The sequence below is a fragment of the Hypanus sabinus genome, unplaced genomic scaffold (genome assembly GCF_030144855.1).
Source record: "Hypanus sabinus isolate sHypSab1 unplaced genomic scaffold, sHypSab1.hap1 scaffold_947, whole genome shotgun sequence".
In the NCBI taxonomy this organism is placed as follows: domain Eukaryota; kingdom Metazoa; phylum Chordata; class Chondrichthyes; order Myliobatiformes; family Dasyatidae; genus Hypanus; species Hypanus sabinus.
In genome coordinates, this window is record NW_026781801.1 from 37,997 (window position 1) to 61,946 (window position 23,950).

Consider the following 23,950-nt stretch of genomic DNA (forward strand, 5'->3'; position numbering starts at 1 on the left):
TCTCTCTCTTTGTGCTTGCACAGTTTGTACATTGGCCATTTGCCCCTCTTGATGGGTGCTGCCTTTCACTGATCCAGTGTTTTTCCCTACTTATGGTGAACGCCAACGGGAAAACTAACCGCAGAGTTGAATACAACTCCTTCCTGTGTGCACTTTGATCACAGCGAAACACGTCTCACCGCTGCTGGCAGCTTTGGGCCAAGTGCCTATTCGGAGGGACTGGCAGCCTGAGGCTCCGCACACAGCTTGTCAGCACCCCGATCCCCGTCAGCTCACGACACCTCCTGCTGGGACAACCGTCAGGAGCCCTTCAGCCTCTGTCCACCAGTGACGTACACGCTATCGACAGACAGCAAGAGACGCAAACGCGCGAGCCCTGATCCAGAACGAGAACGCAGAACACTACAAGGCCGTGGAGTACCTTCAGGCCACGATATTGTGCTGACCCTTACAAACCTACACGAATCAAACCCTCCCCTCCCCTCCCACGAGTTCCTATAGTCTCTCCGGCAATTTAAGAACCGCTCCCTTAGACAGAGGCAGACACCGATGGAGGGAGGTACAAAAGGATTTTGAGAGCTATTAATTAGATACAGAATAGCACAGTACAGGCCCTTCACCCCACAACCTACTCCTCCCGCATAACCCTCATCCACGTGTATCCACCTCTACCACCACGCCTGGTATTCCACCCACCCTCTGCTATTCTCTCTGCTATCCTTTCCTTCAATCACCTTATGCCCTGGGGGGAGATGAGGTGGACATGGGGTATATGACCCAGCCTGACACTCTGGGGAAAAAAGTCTGTGGCTGTTCACTCTGCCTACACCTCTTTTCATCTTGTACACCTCTGCCAAGTCACCTCTCACCCTCCTTCGGTCCAAAGAGAAAAGTCCTCGCTCACTCAACCTATCCTCTCTAATCCTGGCAGCATCCTGGTGAATCTCCTCTGCACCCTCTCTAATCCAGACAGCGTCCCGGTGAATCTCCTCTGCACCCTCTCTAATCCAGGCAGCATCCTGGTGAATCTCCTCTGCACCCTCTCTAATCCAGGCAGCATCCTGGTGAATCTCCTCTGCACCCTCTCTAATCCAGGCAGCATCCTGGTGAATCTCCTCTGCACCGTCTCTAATCCAGGCAGCATCCTGGTGAATCTCCTCTGCACCCTCTCTAATCCAGGCAGCATCCTGGTGAATCTCCTCTGCACCCTCTCTGATCCAGGCAGCGTCCTCGTGAATCTCCTCTGCACCCTCTCTGATCCAGGTGGCATCCTGGTGAATCTCCTCTGCACCCTCTCTGATCCAGTCAGCATCCTTGTGAATCTCCTCTGTTTCCCTCAGGGTATGTCACTCTGCCTGAGGGAGAGTCTCTCTCCCTCAGGGTACATCACTCTGCCCAAGGTAGTCCGTCTCCCTCAGGGTACGTCACTCTGCCTGAGGGAGAGTCTCTCTCCCTCAGGGTACGTCACTCTGCCCGAGGGTGAGTCTCTCTCCCTCAGGGTACATCTGCATGACCCTGGGTCCCAGTGCTGACTTTGCTTGGACATTTTGATGAACTCCAGTTGGAGGCAGAAAGCACCCAGAAACCAAGTTAAAACTGCAGGTATTCAAGTGGCCTTTTAACCTACTCCAAGAGCAACTTAACCCTCCCCTCCCACAAAACCCTCCATTTTACTATCATCCATGTGTATAGCAGTCTCTGAAATGCCCCTATAATGTATCTGCATCTAACACCACCCCGGCAGGGCGTTCCACACACCCACCACTCTCTGGGTAAAACAGTTACCCCGACCAACCCACCCCATACTTTTGTCCAATCACCTTACACACTGTACAGGCCGTTTGGCCCACGATGGCGTGCCGACTCCACGGTCGATTCCATCCTGTTTCTCAGCCGCCTGCCTGAGAGTTCCTGAGACAACAGACAGTAGGTGCAGGAGTAGGATGTTCGGCCCCTCGAGCCAGCACCGCCATTCACTGCGATCATAGCTGATCATCCACAATCAGTACCCCATTCCTGCCCTCTCCCCCTATCCCTTGACTCCGCTATCTATGAGCTCTATCGAACTCTCTCTTGAATGCATCCAGAGACTTGGCCTCCACTGCCTTCTGAGGCAGAGCATTCCACAGATCCACCACTCTCTGGGTGAAAAAGTTCTTCCTCATCTCTGTTCTAAATGGCCAACCCCCCTTATTCTTAAACTGTGGCCTCCGGTTCTGGACTCCCCCAACATCAGGAATACGTTTCCTGCTTCCAGCGTGTCCAATCCCTTAACAATCTTACATGTTTCAATCAGATCCCCTCTCATCCTTCTAAATTCCAGTGTATACAAGCCCAGTCGCTCCAATCTTTCAACATATGACAGTCCCGCCATTCCGGGAATTAACCTCGTGAACCTACGCTGCACTCCCACAATAAGAATGTCCTTCCTCAAAGTTGGAGCCAAAACTGCACACAATACTCCAGGTGGGGTCTCACCAGGGCCCAGTACAGCTGCAGAAGGACCTCTTTACTCCTACGCTCAACTCCCCTTGTTATGAAGGCCAGCATGCCATTAGCTTTCTTCACTGCCTGCCGTACCTGCATGCTTGCTTTCAGTGACGGATGAAGACGGACATGGCTTACCTCTCTATGTCGTCCTCGCCCAGCAGCAGCGGGGGCAACGGCAGCGGGGGGAGAGTTGACGTCAGCAGGGGCAGCACCGAGTTGAGCATCGGAGGCATGGGGAGCCCGCTGGTCAGCACGGTCATCCGCAGCGGGTGGTGCTGGGCGCTGGCCGGGGCCGAGGCGGGGTTGGTCCCGGGGGCCGGCGGCGAGGGCAGCGGAGGGGGGGCCGAGGGCACGGCCAGCTGCCAGGCGGGCGCCGGCGGTTCAGTCCGACTCTCGGGCACGGGCAGCGGCTGCTCCGAAGCCGGTGGCGGCAGGGGGGGCTGCTGCTCCGGGATAGGAGGTAGTACAAGCGGAGGAGAGGATGGAGGTAACGGCGGAGGGCCAGAGGCAGCGGGAGGGAGCGGAGGCTTCTCGACTTCATTTTCGTTTGGTAACGGCGGTAGACCCCTGTCCTTTGGCGTAGCCGACTCGCACTTCACTGCCGGCGACTTTGACTCTTTGACGGCCACCGCCACCACCTCTCCCTCCTCCTGCTCGGCCTTCACTTTCATCTCCGGGATCATCTCGTCCGCAGCTTCTTTGCCTTTCTTCCCGGCCGCTGAGTGCGAGGTTTCAGCGGGCGAGGGGGGCTTCTCGGACTTTATCAACTTAGTCAGCTTTTTGACATCCTTCAGCGCCGTGGAGCCAGCCGCGTGCGTGCTGCCGCCGCCCGACAGTTTCGGCTCTTTGCAGTCTTTCGCGCTGACCTTGGCCGCCACTGCGGCTCTGGCCCGCTTCGTCTTGCTCAGCTCTGCGCCCAGGCTCGACGTGAGGGCGAACCGCCCGGGGGAGATGCTCGAGTGCCGGCTGGGAGACCGGGACTGTCTGTGCTTACTGTGCGACCGCGAGTGCCTCAGGTACAGCGGGCTCCGGCTCCTCGACTTCGCCGACCTTCTGCAAGGGAAAGAAAAGCTCGGTCAGAGAGGATGTGGGGGGCACACTCCGGGCCCTGGGGCCCCACCAGCCCTTTACTTCCCCGACTACACCAACCCCAGGGACACCGCATTCCCGTTCGGCGTTCAACACTGATGTCCCACCGACCTTGCTCCTCGGTCTAAACACATCACAGTGCAACAGGACCACCAGACCCAAGAACAGTTACTGTCCCCAAGCAGCAAGGCTGAGCAACACCCCCACCCACTGACCCATCCCCAACCACCATTACCTCGTCAATTCCCGTCACTAGTGTTACTTTACAGTCAATGTGTTTATGATCTATCTTGCTTGTTTTCCCATATTTATTGTGGGTTTTTTTTGTGCTGAGTTGGAGTTACTTTGTCTCCTTTACACTTGCGTACAAGGAATGGAGGGGTGGAGATGCATCTCTACCAGAGGAGGTGTGAGGCGCTCCTTCCCTCCGCCAGCCTGCAGGTCACCCTCGGGCGAGGTGTAGCACCTGCTTAGCCCCCCGATCGGGGTCACGGGAAACCGTGGGAGCAGGTCGTACGAGCAGCCGGTGCAGATCACAAGTCCCGGTTATGCGACCACTGACACCAGGTAGACAATCTCAGAAGAGTATGAAAAGAGGATGCTGTCCAAGTTGCATGCCATCTTGGACAATGACTCCCATCCACTCCATAATGTACTGGTTAGGCACAGGAGTACATTCAGCCAGAGACTCATTCCACCGAGATGCAACACTGAGCGTCATAGGAAGTCATTCCTGCCTGTGGCCATCAAACTTTACAACTCCTCCCTCGGAGGGTCAGACACCCGGAGCCAATAGACTGGTCCTGGACTTATTTCCACTTGGCATGATTTACTTATTATCATTTAATTATTTCTGGTTTTATTTTGCTGTATTTCTACTCTATTCTTGGTTGGGTCAACTGTAACGAAACCCAGTTTCCCTCGGGATCAGTAAAGTATGTCTGTCTGTATTGATAATGGCTGGGGGTCACCCGCCCTGCAAAGTCATCGCCCAGAAGGCAGCAATGGCTAACCACTTCTGTAGAGAAATCTGCCAAGGACAACCAGGGTCATGGAAAGACCACGATCGCCCAGGTCATATGACACGACACGTAATGATGCCATACGACACCTAACTATGTCATACGACACGACACGTAACGATGATGTCATACCACAAAGCACATAACAAACCAACAAAAAATGACATTAAACAAAGTTGAATCTTGAACCCCGTTGTTACTGATACTCCTATGACAAGGAAAAGGTACCATCTACCCTCCCCGTGTCTCTTACTAACTTCATTAACTGTCTTATGCAGAGAGGTTAGAGAGACTGAGCTTGTACACGCTGGAATTATTGAGAGGGGATCTGATTGCAACATATAAGATTATTAAGGGATTGGACAAGTTAGAGGTAGGAAATATGATCCAGATGCTGGGAGAGTCCAGTACCAGAGGGCATGGTTTGAGAATAAGGGGTAGGTCATTTAGGACAGAGTTAAGGAAAAACTTCTTCTCCCAGAGAGTTGTGGGGGTCTGGAATGCACTGCCTCTGAAGGCAGTGGAGGCCAATTCTCTGGATGCTTTCAAGAAGGAGCTGGATAGATATCTGATGGATAGGGGAATTAAGGGATATGGGGACAAGGCAGGAACCGGGTATTGATAGTAGATGATCAGCCATGATCTCACAATGGCGGTGCAGGCTCGAAGGGCCGAATGGTCTACTTCTGCACCTATTGTCTATTAACTTCCGTCCCTCCTCCCAACGGCCTTCTTCGCTCTGGGGAAAGCAAACCCATGCTGTCCAGTCTTTCCCCCGTAACTAAAGTCCTGGCGAGCGTCTCCTCCACTCCCTCCAGCACAACTATATTCCGCATCGTTTCACTTCATCTCAAATGTAAAGCAGAGCAAGATAATTGTTACTCTGGATCCAAAGCACCAAAAAAAATAAATATAAATACATAACATATTGATAGTACGTCCATGAAGTGATGTCCTCTGGTCCCAGATCATTGAGAGACTTAAAGACAAGCAAGATAACTTTCAAATCAATTCTGAAAGATTCAGGAAGCCAGTGCAGAGTAGCCAGGACAGGAGTGATAGGCTAAAGTCCAGCAATGGCGTATCAAATGGGTTGAAGTTTGTCAATCGATTGCCTTGGAAGGCCCGCAAAAAGTAACCTAGTCTATTTGATATAAAGACGTGAGTTAGTTTTTCTGCATCATTCTGTTACATACCTTTAGTGTAGAAATGTGGCTCTGGTCAATTCCTTTACGTGGGGTTTGAAATTCAAACTGAATCAAGGATAACGCCCAGGCTTATTACTTCTGATTTTACAAAGAGAGGCAAGTTCCCAAAGTTTATCAAGAAGTGTGTGTGTGTGTGATCTGCATAACCCGTGGAGATTAGAATAGAATAGAAAAAACTTCACTGTCTTTGTTTGAGGCAACGAGATTCCATTGCCACTCCTGTCCATGAAACCACAGGAGCAGAATTAGGCCATTTGGCCCATCAAGTCTATTCTGCCATCCAATCATGGATGATCCTTTCTGTGCAAAACAGATATTTACAGTGCACGTGGGTGGGCTTAATATAACCATATAACAATCACAGCATGGAAACAGGCCATCTCGGCCCTCCTAGTCCGTGCCGAACACTTAAATCTCACCTAGTCCCACCTACCCGCACTCAGCCCATAACCCTCCACTCCTTTCCTGTCCATATACCTATCCAATTTTACCTTAAATGACACAACTGAACTGGCCTCTACCGGAAGCTCATTCCACATAGCTATCACTCTTTCAGTAAAGAAATACCCCCTCATGTTTCCCTTAAACTTCTGCCCCCTAACTCTCAAATCATGTCCTCTCGTTTGAATCTCCCCTACTCTCAATGGAAACAGCCTATTCACGTCAACTCTATCTATCCCTCTCAAAATTTTAAATACCTCGATCAAATCCCCCCTCAACCTTCTACGCTCCAATGAATAGAGACCTAACTTGTTCAACCTTTCTCTGTAACTTAAGTGCTGAAACCCAGGTAACATCCTATTAAATCATCTCTGCACTCTCTCTAATTTATTGATATCTTTCCTATAATTCAGTGACCAGAACTGCACACAATATTCTAAATTTGGCCTTACCAATGCCTTGTACAATTTTAACATTACATTCCAACTTCTGTACTCAATGCTTTGATTTATAAAGGCCAGCATTCCAAAAGCCTTCTTCACCACCCTATCTACATGAGACTTCACCTTCAGGGAACTATGCACTGTTATTCCTAGATCTCTCTGTTCCACTGCATTCCTCAATGCCCTACCATTTACCCTGTATGTTCTATTTGGATTATTCCTGTCAAAATGTAGAACCTCACACTTCTCAGCATTAAACTCCATCTGCCAACATTCAGCCCATTCTTCTAACCGGCATAAATCTCCCTGCAAGCTTTGAAAACCCACCTCATTATCCACAACACCTCCTACCTTAGTATCATCGGCAAACTTACTAATCCAATTTACCACCCCATCATCCAGATTATTTATGTATATTACAAACAACATTGGGCCCAAAACAGATCCATGAGGCACCCCGCTAGTCACCGGCCTCCATCCCGATAAACAATTATCCACCACTACTCTCTGGCATCTCCCATCTAGCCACTGTTGAATCCATTTTATTACTCTAGCATTAACACCTAACGACTGAACCTTCTTAACCAACCTTCCATGTGGAACTTTGTCAAAGGCTTTGCTGAAGTCCATATAGACTACATCCACTGCCTTACCCTCGTCAACATTCCTCGTAACTTCTTCAAAAAATTCAATAAGGTTTGTCAAACATGACCTTCCACGCACAAATCCATGCTGGCTACTCCTAATCAGATCCCGTCTATCCAGATAATTTTTTAAAAAATCCCATAGTTACACGCAACAAGTGACTTTGATAGTCTGTAACACTCCGAGACCATCGGCAAGCGGGGGTGCGGCGTTATTCAGCTGCACAGCAGCCTCCCCCCCACCCCCCCGGGGGAAGCTGTTCCTCACTCTCACTGTCTTGGCCGAGAGGTTTCTGTGTCTCCGACCAGACGGCAGGAGATCGAGCGGGCGGTGTCCGGGATGGGATGGGTCTTTACTGACATTATGAGCATCGAGAGCTGGAGATTGTCTCCAGGTCCGGTAGTTGAGTCCCAGTGATGTGCTGGGCCGTCCCGATCACCTGTCGGAGGGCTTTGTGAGCAGTCTTGCTGCAGGGAGAGTAACTGCAGGGAGAGTAACTCCGTATGTCAGCATGGTCTCCATCGCTCATTGATAAGAATTGGCCAGCAATTTTGGGGGCAGGTTAGAACCTCTTAAGCGCCCCAGGTAGTGTCTGTTGTGATTCCAAAGCAGCAATCATCATACCAATCCCCAATCCTTCTAATGATATCTCCCAAGGAGACCATGTGTAAGGAGAAGGGGAGAGACCGAGATGGCTTCCCTGAGCAACACCAAAAGGTACATCATATCTCTTAGAAAACTGGTTTCCAAGATGAGACAAAAAAAATCATGATATATGAAGAAAATCAATTAAAGACACCACCAGAGAGGCCAGCAACACACACAAAATGCTGGTGGAACACAGCAGGCCGGGCAGCATCTATAGGGAGAAGCACAGTCGGTGTTTCGGGCCGAGACCCTTCGTCAGGAGAAGCCAAACCAGTTCTCGAGGTGATCTAGGAGAATGTGGTGGTCAATTGTATTGAAGGCAGCACTGAGAAGAATCTGGATGAACTGGAACTCCCAAATTCTACCGACATCTGTAGGTCAATTACAATTTTGGTAAGGGCCAGCTCCGTGCTGTGGCTTGCGCTAAAACCTGGCCGAAACTTTTCCAGGATATTATCCTCATTCAGAAAGTTGTTGAGTTGGTTGAAAATGACTTTCTCAAGAACCTTGAGGTCCCGTTGGCCTGGAACGTAGACCGTTTATTCACTTCCACAGAAGCTGCCTGACCTGCTGAGCTCCTCCAGCATTTTGTGTGGGTTTCTCAAGAACCTTACCCAGGAAGGGGAGCATTGATACTGGCCTGTAGTTAGGTTCCTAACTACCAGGACTTGGCTTTTCAAGTTGAGGTCTGACGGCTGCAATTTTGAAGGCATCTGGAAAAACTCCAGTTTCAAGGGATGCGCTACGAATTTTCCTTAACAGAATTGAAAACATTATGAGAAGAGACCTAAAAAAAGGTGCCAGGACAGGGTCGGGACAGCCAGTAGAGAGTCTGTCCCTTGCTACTATATTACAGAATTCTGAATTGGAAAAACTGGTCAATATTGACATGGTTTGCCATCTCTTTATGAGGTTGGCCGTAGAGGTTACCAGCATCTGTAGTAATGGAAGAAATTCTGATGATTTAAAAAAAAATCCTTCACATTTTGTGGCAGATGCTTGAACAAGGACATTATAGGTTGGTGCAGGGTTAAGCAGTTGGGTTGAAGTTGAATCACCGCTATTCACTGTAATAATCTCGGAAAAATGGGCTCTTCTTGCAGGACGTTTAGCAGCGTTAAAGTGGGCAATTTTTTCCTTGAAAATATCACACGAGACACCTCGCCCAGTTTCCCGAGGCTATTCTGCATGATCTCGAGTTTGCAGACAGGTTTGTTTACCCATGGCGATGGTCTACCAAGTGATTTCTTTTTAAGTCTGAGTGGGGCCACTGCGTTTAATGTAAAATGCCGGGCGATCGTTGAAAGAGTCAACCACCTCGCTTCCTGGGCAGTGTAGGCAATATGGGTTAGGTCGACTAGCCAGATCAGAGAATTGAAGTTGTGTCACAGCATTAAGCACACGCGCTTTTAAAAAAAAAACAACTATTTTATTTCGTGCTCTTGGCTCTGGGCATCATAAAGCACACAAAATAATCAGAGACAGCAGTTATCAGGCAGAGAGGCATTAATAATACTTGACCCTTTTGTCGTTACTAAATGGAGTGCATTTCCAAGTTGGTGGGTGGGCTCAGTGACGTGCTGGGCACGATCGAGTCGGTCTAGCAAGCCCATGAATTCAGCTGCCTTAGGGTTTGCATTTGAGAGACCAGTGAAATCTCCAGCCATGACAATCCTCAACACAGCAGAGGATAAGAATTCTGAGAATTACTGCAGAGGTCAGGCACTGGACTTAGGAGGCCAAAGAATGGTAACACGGAGGATACGATTGTGAAGGTAACTCAGAATTTGTAAACTTGCTGACAGACGGTAGATTGCGCCGAAAAGAAGTTTTGAACGCGGTGGCAAGCCCGCCAACCGCTAGGCTTTGGCACCCCGAAGCTGTGAAAGTCAAGGGTCACAGTTCAGGTCATTTAAATTGAACCAGGTCCCAGTTCAGAAAACAAATTTACTAATCGTCCTTCTGCATTCGTGTCCGCGGCAAACCCGGAGGTACACTGCTGGTGAGAGGCAATAGACAGTAGGGGCAGGGGCAGGAGCAGGCCATTCGGCCCTTCTAGCCAGCACCGCCATTCACTGTGATCATGGCTGATCATACACCATCAGTACCCCGTTCTGCACGCCTGTCGGTGGCAAACCCGAGTACCAGCACCGATCCCCGAGGCACACTGCAGGTCAGAGGCTTCAGAACAGAAGAGGAAATCTGCCACTCCGACACCAAGCACAAAGACACGTCAATGCGCGCACCGCGGACAGACAGCCAGCCACCCGTGTAAATACCCGCACGCACACGCAGACCCACTCACGCGAATGCCCGCACACACACAGACCTGCACTAGCGTGAATGCCTGTGCACACGCAGACCCACTCACGCGAATGCCCGCACACACAGACGTGCACTGGCGTGAATGCCTGTGCACACGCAGACCCACTCACGCGAATGCCCGCACACACACAGACGTGCACTGGCGTGAACGCCCGCGCACACGCAGACCCACTCACGCGAATGCCCGCGCACACAGACGTGCACTGGCGTGAATGCCTGTGCACACGCAGACCCACTCACGCGAATGCACGCACACACACAGACCTGCACTGGCGTGAACGCCCGCACACACACGCAGACCCACTCACGCGAATGCCCGCGCACACACAGACGTGCACTGGCGTGAACGCCCGCGCACACGCTCAGACCCACTCACGCGAATGCCCGCGCACACACAGACGTGCACTGGCGTGAACGCCTGTGCACACGCAGACCCACTCACGCGAATGCCCGCACACACACAGACCTGCACTGGCGTGAACACCCGCGCACACGCAGACCCACTCACGCGAATGCCCGCACACACAGACGTGCACTGGCGTGAATGCCTGTGCACACGCAGACCCACTCACGCGAATGCACGCGCGCACACAGACGTGCACTGGCGTGAACGCCCGAGCACACACGCAGACCCACTCACGCGAATGCCCGCGCACACACAGACGTGCACTGGCGTGAACGCCCGAGCACACACGCAGACCCACTCACGCGAATGCCCGCGCACACACAGACGTGCACTGGCGTGAACGCCCGCGCACACGCTCAGACCCACTCACGCGAATGCACGCGCGCACACAGACGTGCACTGGCGTGAACGCCCGCGCACACGCTCAGACCCACCCGCGTGAACGAGCGAGACACACACTGGCGCGAAACGCCCGTGCACGCCCAGACGAATGGGTGCGCGCACCCACCCACCCACAGGTCCCAGGTGCCCCCGGGAGGGAGGTGAGGTGGGGCGGGGGGGATTGCAGGCTCCCTTTGTGCCGCCGGCCGGCAACCTGCAGCCCCGCAGCTTGGCCCGAGGGAGCGAGCCGGAGCGCCGGCCGGGCACTCCGCTGCCCCCGCACCAAGCACCCCCGTGTGGGTAACCCCGCGCCGGGGCCCGGTCCCGAACCCCCCACTCACCCCGCCAGCGCCGGACTCTGCGGCATTCGCCAGGCCCCGATGCTCAGCTGCGAACCGGCTGACGAGCCGAGCGGCAGCTCCTGCCCCCGGGTCCTAGTGCCCCGCCGCCGCCCGCCTGCCCGCCCGCCTTCACGCAGTCCTGCGGGGGGCCGTCACCCAGCGCCGGGCTGACTGGCAGCTGCTGACTCAGAGAGTGCAGGGCGAGCACTGCGAAGATGCACCCTGGCGTCTATCACACCGACGTGCAGACCGGCTGGAAAACGACACTTCAAAGCACAGGGCACACAACGGCAGAATTAGGTCGTTCATCCCTTTGTGTCTGCTCGTCTCCATTTAATGTTGAAAGGCTTGGATGGAGTGGATGTGAAGGGTATGTTCCTCTCCACATTCACTCTATCTGTGTCCTCTGGTCCTAGACTCCCCCACTATAGGAAACATCCTCTCCACATCCACTCTATCTGTGTCCTCTGGTCCTAGACTCCCCCACTGTAGGAAACATCCTCTCCACATTCACTCTATCTGTGTCCTCTGGTCCTAGACTCCCCCACTATAGGAAACATCCTCTCCACATCCACTATATCTGTGTCCTCTGGTCATTGACTCCCCCACTATAGGAAACATCCTCTCCACATCCACTCTATCTGTGTCCTCTGACCCTAGACTCCCCCACTATAGGAAACATCCTCTCCACATCCACTCTATCTGTGTCCTCTGACCCTAGACTCCCCCACTATAGGAAACATCCTCTCCACATCCACTCTATCTGTGTCCTCTGACCCTAGACTCCCCCACTACAGGAAACATCCTCTCCACATCCACTCTATCTGTGTCCTCTGGTTCTAGACTCCCCCACTACAGGAAACATCCTCTCCACATCCACTCTATCTGTGTCCTCTGGTCCTAGACTCCCCCACTATAGGAAACATCCTCTCCACATCCACTATATCTGTGTCCTCTGGTCATTGACTCCCCCACTATAGGAAACATCCTCTCCACATCCACTCTATCTGTGTCCTCTGACCCTAGACTCCCCCACTATAGGAAACATCCTCTCCACATCCACTCTATCTGTGTCCTCTGACCCTAGACTCCCCCACTATAGGAAACATCCTCTCCACATCCACTCTATCTGTGTCCTCTGGTCCTAGACTCCCCCACTACAGGAAACATCCTCTCCACATCCACTCTATCTGTGTCCTCTGGTTCTAGACTCCCCCACTACAGGAAACATCCTCTCCACATCCACTCTATCTGTGTCCTCTGGTCCTAGACTCCCCCACTATAGGAAACATCCTCTCCACATCCACTCTATCTGTGTCCTCTGGTCCTAGACTCCCCCACTATAGGAAACATCCTCTCCACATCCACTCTATCTGTGTCCTCTGATCCTAGACTCCCCCACTATAGGAAACATCCTCTCCACATCCACTCTATCTGTGTCCTCTGACCCTAGACTCCCCCACTATAGGAAACATCCTCTCCACATCCACTCTATCTGTGTCCTCTGGTCCTAGACTCCCCCACCACAGGAAACATCCTCTCCACATCCACTCTATCTGTGTACTCTGGTCCTAGACTCCCCCACTACAGGAAACATCCTCTCCACATTCACTCTATCTGTGTCCTCTGGTCCTAGACTCCCCACTACAGGAAACATCCTCTCCATATCCACTCTATCTGTGTCCTCTGGTCCTAGACTCCCCCACTACAGGAAACATCCTCTCCACACCCACTCTATCTGTGTCCTCTGACCCTAGACTCCCCCACTATAGGAAACATCCTCTCCACATCCACTCTATCTGTGTCCTCTGACCCTAGACTCCCCCACTATAGGAAACATCCTCTCCACATCCACTCTATCTGTGTCCACTGGTCCTAGACTCCCCCACTGTAGGAAACATCCTCTCCACATCCACTCTATCTGTGTCCTCTGGTCCTAGACTCCCCCACTATAGGAAACATCCTCTCCACATGCACTCTATCTGTGTCCTCTGGTCCGAGACTTCCCCACTATAGGAAACATCCTCTCCACATCCACTCTATCTGTGTCCTCTGGTCCTAGACTCCCCCACTATAGGAAACATCCTCTCCACATGCACTCTATCTGTGTCCTCTGGTCCTAGACTCCCCCACTATAGGAAACATCCTCTCCACATCCACTCTATGCAGCCCTTTAAACATGCGCTAAGTTTCAACAGGTTTCCGCTCTCGTTCTTCTGAATCTGGTGAGCACAGGCCCAGAGCCGTCAAACGCTCCTCAAGTGATAAAGTTTTCAGTCTGGGAGTTCATGTTCGAACACAGACGCAGCCAGGCCCGCCTGGAGTGGCACGGCTGTGGTGTACTTGTTGGAAGGGATTATACAAATGTGGTGTTTAATTCCTCCTCTTCTCCCTTGGTTTATGAAAAGATGTGCTGTCATTGAAGAGCAGGTCCAGAGGAGGTTCACGAGGACAATCCCGGGAGTGAGGCGAGGAGCGTTCGATCGTGGCCCGTGATAAAGGTTGAACAGCACCGATGAACTGCGGAATTTATTTCTGAGCCCTGCATTTCCCGTTACGCTGGGGCCTGAGAAGGAAGCGGAAGGGACAGAGGGTGGTCCATCCACTCCAGATTTATGCAGGACTCCGGTGTCGGTGGCCGGGCAAGCTGACAAGCGGTACCTGTCTTTACAGATGCAGTCAGCATTCCTGTCACTTCCCTTCCCCGTGACACAGCACCTCAGTTTAACAGCACGGAGCTGTATCCTCTCCCTCCCTCCCTGGTCATGTCGCAGATGGCACAAATCAGGGAATCCGAGGTGTGTGCAATCGGCTGATTGGGGAGACTGGAAAATCCAAGTGGGTGCTCATGGTGTGAACGATGCATCCACACGGTGCACCAGAGATGCTTTCCTGGACCACCAAGGGCAGGATGGGTCATCTTAGACCTGGTCTTAACTAATGTCATCCACTGGGGAGGCTCGATTCCTCAGATCACACAAACTCATGGCCATGAACATCTTTGCTAAACTCAACGAGGAGGAAGTGTTACCTGTGGGGAAAGAAACAGTGGCTGCAAGGCAGCGCGAATCGGGAAAGATGACGGGAGGCCAACGCTAACTGGGTAGCGCAACCAGACGGCAACACTAACCGGGAAACAACGACAACCAGTGAAGGTAACTAGAAGCCAATGCTAACTGGGTAAATGAGCCACAGGTCAGCCGTAACCGGGTAGTGTAACCAGATGACATCCCTAACTGGGTGAAAGAAACAGAAGACAACACTAATCAGGTAAAGTGACCAGAGAACAACACTAACTTGGAAAAATAACCAGATGACAAACAGTAACCGGGTAACAATAGGCAGGTGATGATGCTAACTGAGTAAAATAAGCAGGTGACAAACGCTAACCGGGTAAAGTAGCCAGGTGACGATGCTAACCAGGTAACATAAGAGGACCAAGCTAACTGGGTAATGCAAACAGTGTCAACACTAACCAAGAAACCTAGCCCGAAGTCAACGCTTGCAGGAGAAAGTAACCAGAGGTGAACACTAACCAGGCACAGTAACACTGGACAGCAAATACTTCCAAAGTGTTGCTTCCTCAGAAATGGTGCGTGCTTGCGATAGACGGCTTCAAGCTCAACACAAATAACATTTCAGGCTACTTGTACCACGTAGGAATTTGGTGAAACAAGAAGTGAACTTTTACTGCATAATGGTGCAGACGCTTTGCAATAGTTTTACTAAGCTAAAAATATTTTGTTGGTGATTTTTGTTTGTACTCAGTGTCCGAGGCTTCTCGTTTAACTGTCCAAATATAATCAGCCAGCACAGATGGATTCCAGTTGAGATACAGTTTTCCATGGCCACAACGTCCCGGTGAAAACTTTCACCGTGCTCGTCACTGACAGTGAGATAATTTTCAGGGAAGAAGTCTAAATGGGAATTCAGAAAGTGAATCTTTAGTGACACGTTGAACTTCATGCGTTCTGTCCGTTTGAAGACCACTGTCAACCAGCTGCACATAGTTTGGTGCTCTGTGGTTGCCAAGAAAAATTTTCAGCATGTTTGAATGCCTTCCATCTGATTTTCTCCGGTCCCACTAGATGTTCTTCGAATTGCCTGTCACCAATGACCTGTTTGATTTGTGGACCAACAAAAATGTCTTTCTTAATCTTGCCATCAGTTATTCTGGGAAACATGTCTCAAAAATCGAAATCCTTCAGCTTCCTTGTTCGATGCTTTCACAGCATCTTTCTTCAGCCCCAGCTTTGAATGAAGAGGAGGCTCCACGGGCTCACGCACAGGACCTTCCCGCCTGGACCCGACTGCTCAGAGTGGCCAGTCCTTGCTAATGTACTGAGCATGGCAGCCCCATTCAAAATGAGGCAACAATACTGGGGGAATTCCAAGGTGCATTCCCAGCTAATTTTGGTAGTCTCCTTTCAAGTGTACAGCACAGCTGATTGGTATTGAAGGGTTGACACTGCCGTTGTGCAGAAGCACAGCTTTGAAGCGAAGACTGAAGAATCAGTAAAAAGCTGCCTTTGCTGTGGGTGATGCAGGTAACCCACGGTGACACTGACCCTGAACAGCCAGAGCTGCATTACAGTAGCACGTTGACGGACATCTTCTCCTGCATGAAGAGCAACACGGCAAACTACAACAGCGACCAATAGCCTGAACAGAACAATCACCTCAAGTCAAGTCAAGAAAACATTTATAGTCATTTTGACCATAACTGCTGGTACAGTGCATAGTAAAAACGAGACAACGTTTTTCAGGACCATGGTGTTACATGACACAGTACAAAAACTAGACTGAACTACGTAATAAAAAAAACACAGAGAAAGCTGCACTAGACTACAGACCTACACTGGATTGCATAAAGTGCACAAAAACAGTGCAGGCATTACAATAAATAATCAACAGGACAGTAGGGCAGTAAGGTGTCAGTCCAGGCTTCAGGTACTGAGGAGTCTGATAGCTTGGGGGAAGAAACTGTTGCATAGTCTGGTCATGACAGCCCGAATGCTTCGGAGCCTCTTCCCAGACAGCAGGAGGGAGGAGAGTTTGTATCAGGGGTGTGTGGGGTCCTTCATAATGCTGTTTGCTTTGCGGATGTAGCGTGTAGTGCAAATGTCCGTGATGGTGGGAAGAGAGACCCCGATGATCTTCTCAGCTGACCTCACTATCCGCTGCAGGGTCTTGCGATCCGAGACGGTGCAATTCCCGAACCAGACAGTGATGCAGTTGCTCAGGATCCTCTAAATACAACCACTGTAGAATATGATGAGCATGGGGGGTGGGAGATGGATTTTCCGCAGCCTTCGCAAAAAGTAGAGACACAGCTGGGCTTTCTTTGCAACAGAGCTGGTGTTGAGGGACCAGGTGAGATTCTCGGTCAGGTGAACACCAAGAAATTTGGTGCTCTTATCGATCTTTACTGAGGAGCTGTCGATGTTCAGCGGGGAGTGGTCGCTCCGTGCCCTCCTGAAGTCAACAACCATCTCTTTTGTTTAGTTCAAATTAAGAAACAGGTTGTTGGCTCTGCACCAGTCCGTTAGCCGCTACACCTCCTCTCTGTAAGCTGACTCGTTGTTCTTGCTGATGAGACCCACCACGGTCGTGTCATTGGTGAACTTGATGATATGGTTCGAGCTGTGTGTTGCAGCACAGTCGTGGGTCAGCAGAGTGAACAGTAGTAGACTAAGCACACAACACTGAGGAGCCCCCGTACTCAGTGTGATGGTGACCTAAACAGCAACCAGCATGCTTAACACTAACCATATACATTTACAGACAGGCGCAGAACCTGAGCAAACAGCAACTCTATACAGTAACAGACAGGCCCTGACCCTGAGTAAACAGCAACTCTATACAGTTACAGACAGGCCCTGACCCTGAGTAAACAGCGACTCTATACAGTTACAGACAGGCCCTGACCCTGAGTAAACACTGACTCTATACAGTTACAGGCAGGCTCTGACTCTGAGTAAACAGTGACTCTATACAGATACAGGCAGGCCCTGACCCTGAGTAAACACTGACTCTATACAGTTACAGACAGTCTCTGACCCTGAGTAAACAGAGACTCTATACAGTTACAGACAGGCCCTGACCCTGAGTAAACACTGATTCTATACAGTTACAGACAGGCTCTGACCCTGAGTAAACAGTGACTCTATACAGTTACAGACAGGCCCTGACCCTGAGTAAACAGAGACTCTATACAGTTACAGACAGGCCCTGACCCTGAGTAAACACTGACTCTATACAGTTACAGACAGGCCCTGACCCTGAGTAAACAGTGACTCTAAACACAGTTATACTGTACAGTTACACAGTGAGTGACCCTTACTCTGAATAAACAGTAACTCTGTACAGTTACACAGAGTGTAACCCTCACTCTGAATACACGGTGTATCTGTACAGTCACCAAGCAGAACTTAACCTGAATATTTAGACTGAACTGTTACTAAGAAATAGGCGCCACATTGAATAAACAGTGACTCTGTACAGTTACACAGAGAGTGACCCTCACTCTGAATAAAGAGTGACTCTGTACAGTTACACAGAGAGTGACCCTCACTCTGAATATAGAGACTCTGTACAGTCACACAGTGAGTGACCCTCCCTCTGAATACACAGTGTATCTGTATTGTTACAAACCAGAGTTCACACAGAATTGCCTGGCTTAACTTTTGCAAATAGCCCACCACATTGATTAAACAGTTTCTAAACAGTTATACTATGAGAGACACATACTCGGAATAAGCAGTGACTCTGTACAGTTACACAGAGAGTGACCCTCACTCTGAATAAACAGTAACTCTGTACAGTTACACAGTGAGTGACCCTCACTCTGAATACACAGTGACTCTGTACAGTTACACTATGAGTGACCCTCACTCTGAACACACAGTGACTCTGTACAGTTACACTGTGAGTGACCCTCACTCTGAATACACGGTGTGTCTGTACACTCACAAAGCAGACCTCAACCTGAATATTTACACTGAACTGTTACTAAGAAATAGGCGCCACATTGAATACACAGAGATTCAGTACAGTTACACTGTGAGTGACCCTCACTCTGAATAAACAGTGACTCCGTACAGTTTGACAGGCCCAGACCCAGAGTAAACAGTGACTCTTTACAGTTACAGACAGGCCCTGACCCTGAGTAAACAGCGACTCTATACAGTTACAGACAGGCCCTGACCCTGAGTAAACAGCGACTCTATACAGTTACAGACAGGCCCTGACCCTGAGTAAACAGCGACTCTATACAGATACAGACAGGCCCTGACCCTGAGTAAACAGTGACTCTATACACAGTTATACTGTACAGTTACACAGTGAGTGACCCTCACTCTGAATAAACAGTGACTATGTACAGTTACACAGAGAGTGACCCTCACTCTGAATATACAGAGACTCTGTACAGTTACACAGTGAGAGACCGTCACTCTGAATAAACAGTGATTCTGTACAGTTACAGAGTGAGAGACCCTCACTCTGAATAAACAGTGATTCTATACAGTTGCACAATGAGTGACCCTCACACGGAATAAACAGTGACTCTGTACAATAGGACAGGCCCTGACCCTGAGTAAACAGCGACTCTATACAGTTACATACAGGCCCTGACCCTGAGTAAACAGCGACTCTATACGATTACAAACAGCCCTGACCCCGAGTAAACTGCGACTCTATACAGTTACAGACAGCCCAGACCCTGAGTAAACAGTGACTCTATACAGTTACAGACTGGCCCTGACCCTGAGTAAACAGTGACTCTATACACAGTTATACTGTACAGTTACACAGTGTGTGACCCTCACTCTGAATTAAACAGTGACTCTGTACAGTTACACAGTGAGTGACCCTCACTCTGAATAAACAGTGACTCTGTACAGTTACACTGTGAGTGACCCTCACTCCGAATACACGGTGTGTCTGTACACTCACAAAGCAGACCTCAACCTGAATATTTACACTGAACTGTTACTAAGAAATAGGCGCCACATTGAATAAACAGAGATTCAGTACAGTTACACTGTGAGTGACCCTCACTCTGAATAAACAGTGATTCTGTACAGTTGCACAATGAGTGACCCTCACCCGGAATGAACAGTGATTCTGTACAGTTGCACAATGAGTGACCCTCACCCGGAATGAACAGTGATTCTGTACAATTAGACAGGCCCTGACCCTGAGTAAACAGTGAGTCTATACAGTTACAGACAGGCCCTGACCCTGAGTAAACAGTGACTCTATAAACAGTTCTACTGTACAGTCACACAGTGAGTGAACCTCACTCTGAATAAACAGTAACTCTGTACAGTTACACAGTGAGAGACCCTCACTCTGAATAAACAGTGACTCTTTACAGTTACACAGTGAGTGACCCTCACCCTGAATAAACAAGACTCTGTACAGTTACACATTGAGTGACCCTCACTCTGAATATACAGAGACGCTGTACAGTTACACAGTGAGTGACCCTCACTCTGAAGAAACAGTGATTCTGTACAGTTGCACAATGAGTGACCCTCACCCGGAATGAACAGTGATTCTGTACAATTAGACAGGCCCGGACCCTGAGTAAACAGTGACTCTATACAGTTACATGCAGGCCCTGACCCTAAGTAAACAGTGACTCTATACAGTTACAGGCAGGCCCTGACACTGAGTAAACAGCGACTCTATACAGTTACAGATTGGCCCTGACCCTGAGTAAACAGTGACTCTATACAGTTTCAGACTGGCCCTGACCCTGAGTAAACAGTGACTCTATACACAGTTATACTGTACAGTTACACAGTGAGTGACCCTCACTCTGAATAAACAGTGACTCTGTACAGTTACAGACAGCCCAGACCCTGAGTAAACAGCGACTCTATACAGTTACAGACTGGCCCTGACCCTGAGTAAACAGTGACTCTATACACAGTTATACTGTACAGTTGGACAATGAGTGACCCTCACCCGGAATGAACAGTAATTCTGTACAATTAGACAGGCCCGGACCCTGAGTAAACAGCGACTCTATACAGTTACAGACAGGCCCGGACCCTGAGTAAACAGTGACTTTATACAGTTACAGACAGCCCTGACCCTGAGTAAACAGTGACTATGTACAGTTATAGAGAGAGTGACCCTCACTCTGAATATACAGAGACTCTGTACAGTTACACAGTGAGAGACCGTCACTCTGAATAAACAGTGATTCTGTACAGTTACAGAGTGAGAGACCCTCACTCTGAATAAACCGTGATTCTGTACAGTTGCACAATGAGTGACCCTCACACGGAATGAACAGTGACTCTGTACAATAGGACAGGCCCTGACCCTGAGTAAACAGCGACTCTATACAGTTACAGACTGGCCCTGACCCTGAGTAAACAGTGACTCTATACAGTTACAGACAGGCCCTGACCCTGAGTAAACAGTGACTCTATACACAGTTCTACTGTACAGTCACACAGTGAGTGACCCTCACTCTGAATAAACAGTAACTCTGTACAGTTACACAGTGAGAGACCCTCACTCTGAATAAACAGTGACTCTTTACAGTTACACAGTGAGTGACCCACACCCGGAATAAACAGTGAATCTGTACAGTTACACATTGAGTGACCCTCACTCTGAATATTCAGAGACTCTGTACAGTTACAGAGTGAGAGACCCTCCCTCTGAATAAACAGTGATTCTGTACAGTTGCACAATGAGTGACCCTGACACGGAATAAACAGTGACTCTGTACAATAAGACAGGCCCTGACCCTGTGTAAACAGCGACTCTATACAGTTACATGCAGCCCCTGACCCTGAGTAAACAGTGACTCTATACAGTTACATGCAGGCCCTGACCCTGAGTAAACAGTGACTCTATACAGTTACAGGCAGGCCCTGACACTGAGTAAACAGTGACTCTATACAGTTACATGCATGCCATGACCCTGAGTAAACAGTGACTCTATACAGTTACAGACAGGCCCTGACCCTGAGTAAACAGCGACTCTATACAGTTACAAACAGCCCTGACCCGGAGTAAACTGCGACTCTATACAGTTACAAACAGCCCTGACCCCGAGTAAACTGCGACTCTATACAGTTACAGACTGGCCCTGACCCTGAGTAAACAGTGACTCTATACAGTTACAGACTGGCCCTGACCCTGAGTAAACAGTGACTCTATACACAGTTATACTGTACAGTTACACAGTGAGTGACCCTCACTCTGAATAAACAGTGACTCTGTACAGTTACAGACAGGCCCTGACCCTGAGTAAACAGCGACTCTATACAGTTACAGACAGCCCAGACCCTGAGTAAACAGTGACTCTATACAGTTACAGACAGGCTCTGACCCTGAGTAAACAGCGACTCTATACAGTTACAGACTGGCCCTGACCCTGAGTAAACAGTGGCTCTATACACAGTTATACTGTACAGTTGCACAATGAGTGACCCTCACCCGGAATGAACAGTGATTCTGTACAATTAGACAGGCCCGGACCCTGAGTAAACAGTGACTCTATACAGTTACATACAGGCCCTGACCCTGAGTAAACAGCGACTCTATACAGTTACAAACAGCCCTGACCCCGAGTAAACAGCAACTCTATACAGTTACAGACAGCCCGGACCCTGAGTAAACAGTGACTCTATACAGTTACAGGCAGGCCCTGACCCTGAGTAAACAGTGACTCTATACAGTTACAGACAGGCCCTGACCCTGAGTAAACAGTGAGTCTATACAGTTACAGACAGGCCCTGACCCTGAGTAAACAGTGACTCTATACACAGTTATACTGTACAGTTACACAGTGAGTGACCCTCACTCTGAATAAACAGTGACTCTGTACAGTTACACAATCAGTGAGCCTCACGCGGAATAAACAGTGACTCTGTACAGTCACATAGTGAGTGATCCTCACCCTGAATAAACGGAGACTCTGTACAGTTGCACAGTGAGTGACCCTCACTCTGAATAAACAGTGACTCTGTACAGTTACACAGTGAGTGACCCTCACTCTGAATAAACAGTGACTCTGTACAGTTACACTGTGAGTGACCCTCACTCCGAATACACGGTGTGTCTGTACACTCACAAAGCAGACCTCAACCTGAATATTTACACTGAACTGTTACTAAGAAAGAGGCGCCACATTGAATAAACAGAGATTCAGTACAGTTACACAGCGAGGGACTCTCACTCGGAATAAAGAGTGACTCCGTACGGTTTGACAGGCCCTGACCCTTAGTAAACAGTGACCCTATACAGTTACAGGCAGGCCCTGACCCTGAGTAAACAGTATGTCTGTACAGTTACAGACAGGCCCTGACCCTGAGTAAACAGTGACACTATACACAGTTATACTGTACAGTCACACAGTGAGTGACCCTCACTCTGAATAAACAGTGACTATGTACAGTTACACAGTGAGTGACACTCACTCTGAATAAACAGTGACTCTGTACTGTTACACAGTGAGTGACACTCACTCTGAATAAACAGTGATTCTGAACAGTTACACAGCGAGGGACTCTCACTCTGAACACTCAGTGACTCTTTATAGTTACACAGTGAGTGACCCTCACCCTGCATAAACAGAGACTCTGTACAGTTACACAGCGAGGGACTCTCACTCTGAATAAACAGAGACTCTGTACAATTACACTGTGATTGAGCCGCACCCTGAATAAACAGAGACTCTGTACAGTCACACAGTGAGTAACCCTCACTCTGAATATACAGAGACTCTGTACAGTTACACAGAGAGTGACCCTCACTCTGAATATACAGAGACTCTGTACAGTTACACAGTGAGAGACCGTCACTCTGTATAAACAGTGATTCTGTACAGTTGCACAATGAGTGACCCTCACACGGAATAAACAGTGACTCTGTACAATAAGACAGGCCCTGACCCTGAGTAAACAGCGACTCTAGACACTTACAAACAGCCCTGACCCCGAGTAAACAGCAACTCTATACAGTTACAGACAGCCCTGACCCTGAGTAAACAGTGACTCTATACAGTTACAGGCAGGCCCTGACCCTGAGTAAACAGTGAGTCTATACAGTTACAGACAGGCCCTGACCCTGAGTCAACAGTGACTCTATACACAGTTATACTGTACAGTTACACAGTGAGTGACCCTCAATCTGAATAAACAGTGACTCTGTACAGTTACACAATGAGTGTGCCTCTTGCGGAATAAACAGTGACTCTGTACAGTCACTCACCCTGAATAAACAGAGACTCTGTACAGTTACACAGTGAGTGACCCTCACCCTGAACACACAGTGACTCTGTACAGTTACACAGAGAGTTACCCTCACCCTGAATAAACAGAGACTCTGTACAGTTACACAGTGATTGACCCTCACTCTGAATAAACAGAGAATCTGTACAGTTACACAGTGAGTGACCGTCACCCTGAAGAAACAGTAACTCTGTACAGTCACACAGTGAGTAACCTTCACTCTGAATAAACAGTGACTCTGTACAGTT

The 23,950-nt window shown here is 49.5% G+C and overlaps 1 protein-coding gene across 1 annotated transcript in view; it reads right to left on the minus strand.

Annotated features, from left to right (window-relative positions):
- The window catches only part of LOC132390544 (cyclin-dependent kinase 12-like), a 147,273-nt gene that overhangs the window by 37,751 nt on the left and 85,572 nt on the right, over positions 1–23,950 (minus strand). Inside the window, exon 2 of the mRNA XM_059963156.1 lies at positions 2,626–3,543. Coding sequence (XP_059819139.1) covers positions 2,626–3,543 — 918 coding nt within the window. The remainder of the gene's footprint in view (positions 1–2,625; positions 3,544–23,950) is intronic.